Source organism: Anser brachyrhynchus (assembly GCF_964034855.1).
Source record: "Anser brachyrhynchus genome assembly, chromosome: 6".
Taxonomy (NCBI): Eukaryota; Metazoa; Chordata; class Aves; order Anseriformes; family Anatidae; genus Anser; species Anser brachyrhynchus.
Window position 1 is genome coordinate 14,310,034 of NC_137700.1, and position 8,536 is coordinate 14,318,569.

General features: G+C 45.6%; 1 protein-coding gene and 1 long non-coding RNA gene across 2 annotated transcripts in view; both read right to left on the reverse strand.

The window, feature by feature from the left end:
• The window catches only part of LOC308197443, a 34,343-nt gene extending 26,435 nt beyond the window's left edge, over positions 1–7,908 (reverse strand). The window contains exon 1 of the long non-coding RNA XR_013952937.1: positions 7,871–7,908. This is a non-coding gene — a long non-coding RNA (uncharacterized lncRNA). The remainder of the gene's footprint in view (positions 1–7,870) is intronic.
• Positions 2,782–5,903, reverse strand: LOC308197442 (uncharacterized protein). The gene is made up of 3 exons (XM_080597890.1): positions 5,680–5,903; positions 3,374–3,436; positions 2,782–2,955 (listed from the first exon to the last, which is right to left on the reverse strand). Exons 1-3 carry the CDS (start codon positions 5,747–5,749, stop codon positions 2,858–2,860), a joined length of 231 nt encoding a protein of 76 aa, XP_080454016.1. The 5' UTR covers positions 5,750–5,903; the 3' UTR covers positions 2,782–2,857.
• Positions 7,909–8,536: the final 628 nt, after the last annotated feature.

Below are 8,536 nucleotides of genomic sequence, written 5' to 3' on the forward strand. Positions count from 1 at the left end.
ATTTCATGTAATAGCTTTCAGTTTTTTTCAAACTGAATCGTCACAACACACTTGTTTATTCACTACCTGGCTACTGGTAAGAGACTGTCTTTTAGTTATAGAAAGGGACTCACTAATAGAAATCACTATATCAAACTTGCCAGTCAACAAGATGGCTGAAGTTATATATGGTTTAAATAGTTTCAGGTCTTTAACGTGTTCCTGTAAATTTGTATGGAGAACTGCTCTAGTAGTGAGAACTACTCTCATAGTTATCTTGGAGCTATAAATGTGTAAGATACATTTATCTAATAGCTTATGCCATCACAAACGCTAATAGTCAGGGTTACAAAAGTACTTTCAATCACCTAAATGCAGCATATATATCCTGACATTTATAAAAAAGAAAGCTGTGAGCATGACATAAGTACTGTGATCAAGGTGTGGATCTCTAAACACAAGAGCTGTATCTTGGATCATATTTTCAGGTGTAGGTGTTAGATAATTACACAAAACTCAGATTGCATGCCTCTGGCAACTTGCAGTCTACTTCAGCTAAAACTTGGAGACCAAAAGTTCACAAATTTTATTATTGAAAAATAATCTTAAAAGCTAACGGATGTACGCTATCCGATGACTCTCTCACTACTTCTGTTTGGCTGTGCAAACAGGAAGACTGGGACCCTTTCAGTACTGGAGCACACAGGAAGCTAGCACAGATAGCTAACAAGGGTATTTTCTACCTCCTGTCCTGGTTGAAGGGAAAAAAGCTAATAGCTGTGCAGTGCCTAGCTTTAAATCCCCCAGTTCATTAGCATCGTACAGTCTTGTAATACGCACCCATTTGTATATGCTTTCCCAGGACCTTCTGTAAGATATCCTCAAAGAAATCAGACCTACCATCAGCCATGATTTTACCAAACCTAGAGATGAGCCTTTACCAGAGAGAAGCCTTTGAAGACTGAATTTCTCCCTCAGCCCACTTGGCTGCACTGACCTTTTGTTAACAGTGTCACTGTGGAGATCTGTGAGGCATGACTTTCAGCAGAAGGAGAACTTGGGGGTACTTTCTGTCAAAGACTAGATTCTTGATGAGACTGACCTTTGGGGTTTGATTTCAGATTACAGCATATCTGAAGATTTGTCCTTTGCTTGTAGCTAAATGCAAGAACCAAGTTGTATTGGTGAATTCAGACTTCTGGTGATTGATGCCCTGCACTGAAGTGATAGCCTACGTTAAAGGGTACACTAGAACTGAGTATATGTGCAGTATGGAGCTCAGTCCCATTGTCATTACATAGTTAAGGAAAAAAATAAAACCAAATGTTCCTTATCACATTTTTAGCACCTCTCTCTCTTTCGAGACCAGGCAACAGCAACACAGAAAAAAAAATAGTAGTAAAACTTCACACATTTGCTGTGAGCAACCCTAGCCTTTTTGTAACCACAGCTGAAAAAAAACAGTCATGGCCTAGGACATAGATTATAAATATAGCCATAATGTTTTCTTGCAATAACTGTAACAGGAATTCAGTTTTTAGATCAAACTTTATGGAGAACACTCCCCTCCTTGCAGACGCATGCCACACACAAGCTTTGCCTCCAGCTAGCATCACTGTCACTGCTTGCATTCACTGACATGCCACTACACGCTTCACCAAGGTATTTGCCAGGTTGCTTGGTAGGGAGCCAGCCAATGCTTGAAATCTGATTTGAGCACAGATTTGAAATGGTTGTGAACCATGCCTACTAGCTAGAGCAAGTACTACAGGGGTAGGTGTAGCTGAGTCCCAGTAAAGACAACTACAGTTTTCAGTTCCTTGCCTCCTGCAAGCTACTAAACGTGAAAAGATTCTGGTGTACAGAATAGCCAGTAGAACGACCATTTTTCATCCCAGCAAAGAAATCAGTACTACATCAGTTTTCACTGAAGGCTCCTGTTACCATCAGGAGGAAGTGCTGGAACAGCGATAATTCTCACTGTGATTTCAAGATGCTAAGTGATCTCTAAATTATACCATTAAAAATTAGCAAGTTTGTAGTGCCCAGTTCCTGACTGAAGTAGCAAATCAGTTCTTCTCTCATCGCTCTTAAAGTTCGTATGCATGCAAGGTGGTGACTTTGTTTCAGCCCAGATTTGCTCTTTGTTCTTCTGGCTCATGTTTGATTACTGTCCATCTGCATTTGATGGGAACCATGAAAACGTGATGCCTCCCTTGCTGTACTGTGCACTGCATTACATATCAACACTTTGCTGTGGAGAGCTCTTCAAGTTACACTGATAATCCAACCCAGGCAGCATTAAGCAGTTCAGTGGTGAGTTAAGTGCTTCACCAGCAGTTTTTGCTGTTACTGTTTTGACGTTAGCATTGGTTCCAGTATCATGGCGCTGTTTTATGGTGGTTCTGTATACCTTAAATACAGCTGAGCCTTCATTTGCACAATTCCTAATCACAATTTTACAGATAAGATCAGAAGTGAGAGTAGTCACAGAAGCAATAGGTACATACCTTGTCTTGAAATGGGTGTTTAGGTGCTCAGCTTTTGAGACTTGCTCTGATGGGGCCCTAACTTAAGCTCAGTGACTACATGAAAGAGGACCCTAAATTGCAAGTCCTTGGCTTGCATTGTGCCCACTCACAACCATCCCTTAGCTCACGCAAAGAGATGGTGTTTGGCTGGATTAATGGCATAGCAAAACTTCAGCAGTCTGCTCTGTGCAGTAATCCAGTCTTTCTACACCAGTGACTATGATTCAGTGTGTGTAATCAAAGTAATCCCAAAGAATGCACGCAACCCATGTAGATTATAGGGGTTTTATTTAAGAGTACATGCAGTAAAAATTTACAAGAAGTTCGGTGGTGTTACAGTATCATCTTCATTGTCCAAAGCTTTTGCCCCAGGAAGTTGCTTGATTTGCTACATTTTTTACAGCTTTTTCCCCAGTTTCAGCTGCTTTGTAGACTTCATCAAGAGCTTTTAAAACAGAAAAAACATAGGTAACTATCATTACTACAACAGCTGCTCTTTCTCACCAGGTGTAGGTGAGAGGGGAGTCTTAAGGGGATCATAGGAGGTACTAAAGGAGTCTGGTTGTAGTACAGTTCTGCCCAGGCAGGGAAAGAGGCTGAAGTGGCCTTGTTGCTTTTTGCTGGTCAGCCCTGGGACAGCCCTACTAGGAGGGGCTGCATCCTCAGAGCCCCCACATCAGCACTGAAGTACTGTGCTCTGGGTGGAGAGCATTGGGAAAGCAGGGCTCTCCCCTGCTGCCGTCACTGAGGGCACCAACATATCCAGCAGCCTCTCACAAGATGAGGGGTGCTGGGGCAGAGGTGGGGGACCTATCTGGGATTTCACTGGAATGGCATTAAAAGAAGTAGAAACAGTATTGTACCTTTCTGACCAGCTTCCTTCGCCTGATCCACTGCTTGCTGCACAGTCTGACCCACTGTGTTAACTGGAATTAAGAAAACATAAGTGTAAATTAAGCAGTCCACCCCTTTCCTAAATTCAGTAATGACAACTCTGAAGGGTTACCTAAAAAAGGGGGGGGGGGGGGGGGAGGTTAAACAGCCTTCAGTTCAACCTGCATGTTTTATTGACCTTGGCTCCAAATGCTACCTTCTAAAGGCATTGATCTGCTCTGCCCAGCAGCCACTGCAGGAAAGGCTGAGTGAGCCAGAAAGAGGATGCAAGCACACTGTGAGAGGCTATTGCTTGGGTGAGAGGACAGCACTGAAGCTTCAGACACTCCCAACCCACTTAAGAACTCCTCCAGGCTTGGACTGAATGGCTTTCCAACAGTAGCTGTTGCATTAACACTGTCTCATAAACCAGCGGCCTATTTCACCCTCAGTTCCTAAGACCTTTTACTGCTTAAAAGCTACGCTAATTATCAGCATGCATCATCTTTTGATGCAGTTTACTAACTGGTGGATGATGCGGGCTGATCAAGGCTAAGAAAAATGCTTTCTGTACCAATCCCAGGTCACATCCAAGTTCATGGCTCCCTTTAGGAGCTCTGGAGCAGGTGCCAATTTTAGATGCTTGCAAAGACCAGTTGTTCCACTCTAAACTTAGCAATGGCTCAGGGGACTAAGCCCCCAGGGCACATGCAGGCACCACTGAAATATTTCAAAGATAATTTAATTAATAGTTGCAGAACCACCAGTTGGACGGTCTTGTTCTGCTTTGAAAGAAGTGGCACAACAACCTGCTTCCCACTTTTGTTTTCATTTAATGAGGATTTGGAGGATACCTCTACTGATAATACTTCCGAGACTGGGTGCGGCACTGGCAGTGAAACAGCACAAGTTGAGCACCACGTGCTGTTTATTTACTGCCTCTCATCGAGGTGTGCGACAGTGCATGGAAGTGGTCAGAGTCAGGCCAGTGCCTGGGAGCTCCTGTTGTTGCTCCTGCTCCATCCGGAAGAGAAGCTGGACTGCAGCATGGGGCATGCTGGAAAGATGTGTGTGGGGTTCAGCCCAAGGTGTCTGCTGGTATCCAAAGAGATGGTTCAGCATCAAGCACTTTGGGCAAAAGGGGAAAGGGACATGCTAAAATGGACAAATGCCATGTTTAAAATTTCCATATCAGTCTTCTAGCAGAAAAAAACAGTAATGTTCCTCTAATATTAAGAAACAGAGCATGAACATTGAAAACCCTCCACCAAAAAAAAAAATACAAAACATATCTAGGGCTGCTGTACAGCAAAAGCAAGAGGGAATCTTAATTCAAAAACAAGAAGTGGTGGTTACCCTCTGCTTGATTCCTGGGGTGTTTATTTCATGCTTCAGCATAAACATAGTTGGTTTCAGAACCAACTCAAATTCTTAGGAATAGGGGGTAGTGAGTGGGGGGTTAGGGCTCTTTCACCTCCTAGCAAGCTGACCCAGGAATAGATGGTAAATTAGTAGCAGGCTTAACACTTGCTTCACTGAGCACTGCCTGGGGATCTGCCCATTAGGAAATAATATTAAAAAAAAAAACAAAACTTATTTCTACTGCATTTGAGGTCACAGTATCCAGTTTCAAGACTCACTTTCCATGACATGAGGTAATCTCAACCCTTCACGTTATATGAAGCACTAACACCTCAGGAATTGCATCACTACAGAGTCTGCTTGGCTTCACCAGCAGTGGCTCACCTAAGTGGCACGCTCCTTAATTCTGGAGAAATGCTGGAAGTGTCACAACAGCAAGACTCAGGTGCCCAAGCCCCAGTGATTACACCAAGGCTTTTAGTGGCATGAGCAGCTACAACATCAGCTGGGCTGGAACAGATCAAAGACCTCAGAGCTTCAGGAAGCTAATCCATTACACTACTACAAAACTCGTATTTATCATGGCTGTTCATAGGTTTGTTTTTTTTTTTTTAAACTAAGTCACCTCACCTCCTCTATCAGCTTTCTACTGTCCTCTCGTCTCTTCAGGAGATCATCTAGATACCCACTTGTTAGAAGTGAGCAGGAGAAGTATTTAGAAACCAGTAGTTAGTACTGGTACCTTACTGTAGTACCAGAGGGTTTTGGAGACATACCAACCACACCCCTGAGGAGAGCATCTATAAAGCCAAGTTCACACGTGAGACATTTGCTCCATGCTGCAGAACAGAAAGCCCACTGGGGTGCAAGCAGGGCACACACTTCAACACCTAAAAAGAGGTACAGGCAGAGGGAAATAGTGGTTTGCATTTACCTGCCACCTGTGCAGCACTTTCAGCTTGTTGTGTTGCTTCCTCAGCGAGCTTCTTCCCAATCCCAAACATGGCTGTTTTCAGTCTGCTCTCTCCACAGAGGATGGGTGATCAGGTCCCTAAGTTTGGTTCTGTTACAGTGTTCAGCAAAGTGCAGCTTTTTATAGACAAAGCAGAACTCCTCCCAGTAGTTAGAGGGCAAATGCAGGCTGGAGCACGGGATAGCTGTGAGCCCTTGTTAGGTGATTAATATACGATGCATAAAAGGGTGAAGAGACATTGCTGTTTGTTGTGCTTTCCTCCCCAGAGAGGGGGGTGTGGATTAATCGGCAGAAGTTTTCCATAGCCCAGGAATAAAAGCTTTGTTTTTCCATGGCAAGAAGTTGGTAAACAGAGCGCATTCCACAGCTGTCCTTATGAAACCTTCCCAGGAGGCTGCCGAGGGCAGAAAAACATCCAAAATCCTCAGCTGAAGAATTGCCTAAACGAGCTCTGGTATTTCAAAGCCTTACATAGAAAAGTATCCAGTTTCAGAGGATTCTTGCCGACTTTTTCCTCCTCCAGTCAAGACTTAAACACAGAGTTAAAAAAAGAAACAGGCGGGGCTAACATTGCTTTTTTAAAAGAGTACGCGATGAAATCTTTGTTATGTTAGACAAGCCTAATAATCTCATGGTGTGTCATAACATTTTAACTCTCCATTTCCAATACCCAGCTGGGGAGGCTGAAAATGGATGGCTGGCACCCTTCCTCCATCCCCACAGTGCACGCTTGCAGGATCCAGCACAAGGAGCAGTTACAGACAGGTTTTTCCAATAGCAAAGCACTACAAGCCCAACCACGGTGCTCCCACGCTGCTGGGTAGGACAGGACGTGGCAGCAGGCCATCGCTGTGCTAGAGGCTGCCAAGTATGTCCTGCTTACCCTGTACCAGAGGAGCAGGATGCGGCCCTGCCTCTGGATATCCCTGTGCTAGGGATTATAGCTGTGACAGGGGAAGGAGGAGGCAGAAAGCATCAGGGCAATTCATCCCCACTCCATTGTCTCTAGGAGAGCTCCTGTGTGCTACCCAGCTGTTCATACCCATGGTGACCAAACTTGTATTTTGCTGAGATCACCAGCTTTCTAGTAGAATTGCTTTATGCACCCTTCCACACTACGTACAGCCATCCCTCACTCTGTTCATCAAACAATTGTTGCAAAAGTAGATCGAAATGTAATGTACCCTAAAACAAAATGCTGACCCGGCAGCCTGATCTTCTGCCCACAGCAGGCTCTAGGAGAACCTCTCTCTACCCCAGACATTTAGCTCCATGAACAACAGCTCCTCTACAGTTTGCCCAGCTGCATGCAAATTGTAAAGACATTTCACCATTGCAGTTTCAGTTTTACCATTCCAGTTTACATAGCAAAGAGACATTTTACCATTGCAGTTCCTCACTTACGTAGAATAGGTCATTGCACTCAATTATATAGGATACAGAGGGATTTCTGAGCATAGAGAGGGACGTATGGGTATCGTATTATCTTCTGACGGCATATATGAAAACAACTTTTAGCAAAATATACTTAAAAAAACAACAACAGTATGACAAAAGTAAGCATTTAGTTTTAAAGTTTTCCCTGAAGTCAAGAGAACTGGACATACGTTAGGAACCAACATACAACATAGCAAAACCCTGAAATATTTCTGACAATCCAGAACAGCATTTGACCTGGGGAAAACCATTGCACAACAGCAGAGCAGTAAAAAATTCACCTATTGTTCTCCACAACATCCTTAGTTATCCACACCTAGATCCATTTTCAGGAAACAGCGACTTCCTAGTCCTGCACTGCTACTGCTCCACTTAGTCACAGCAAAAGATTCGTGAGGGTAACAAGCCTTATGAATCAGCAGCAGGCTTGCACATTTCACAAAACAACAGCTTGCCTTACACAGAGGCACCAAAAACACCCCTCTTCAGCACTAAGGGCACAGTCTGAAGATGCCAAGGCACAAGTGGGTACCTGACCCAAGCTCAGTCAACCACCATAGGCAAACACTAACAGAACATGCAAGAAAAAAATCCAGCACCTTTCATCACCAGCCCAGGCTGCAGGACACCCACACCCTCTGTGATGGATAGCCGCTGCCACCACACGCCACCCCCTTCTCCCCCAGATCACATACCTCCCACCTCGCACTCCTACCTTCCTGCTGTGCCTTCCCCCCACACCTGCAGCCATTTTGTGGCCTGCCCGGGCAGGCCCCCAGGCCCCCCAGCAGCCATTTTGTGGCCTCCCCAGCCAGGGCTCAGCTGGGGCAATCTTGGCCCAGGTGCAGGCAGTTTCAGGAAGGGCTCCCTGTGCTGCTCACAGCAGGGCCGTTATTTACCAAACCTGGCCAGGGTTAGGGGGCAATTCATCCATCCATCCCCGTCCTGTCCCTGTCCCACCGCTCAGCCCCAGGGCCTGCAGCAGCGGCTGCCTGTGCAGGGCCAGCAGGGCTGCGGGGCCAGGGGCGCAGTGGGTGCCGTGCTGATGGCACAGAGGCTGATTTGGGAGGGTGAGTCCTGCAGGACGGAGGCTGTATTTCATAAACCCATGTGCCCTGGGTTGGGCACGTGACAGAGCCAGAAGCTAAAGCAAGCAGGCATGAGAGCAGGAACTGGGGAAACTGAGGCAGTGCCGTTCTGGTGGCCAGCTACGGGGCTGGCTATGCTGAGCCCAGCAGGAGATGCAGCCGTGGCTTCCCCTAGCCAGGGCTCAGTTAATGTTTAACACTGAATGCCTCCCCAGGCATGCAAGCCAGCCTGCTGCACAGAGCGTTTGTGTTCTCTGCCATCTAGGTTTAACACACGCTCTGCTGGCCCAGCT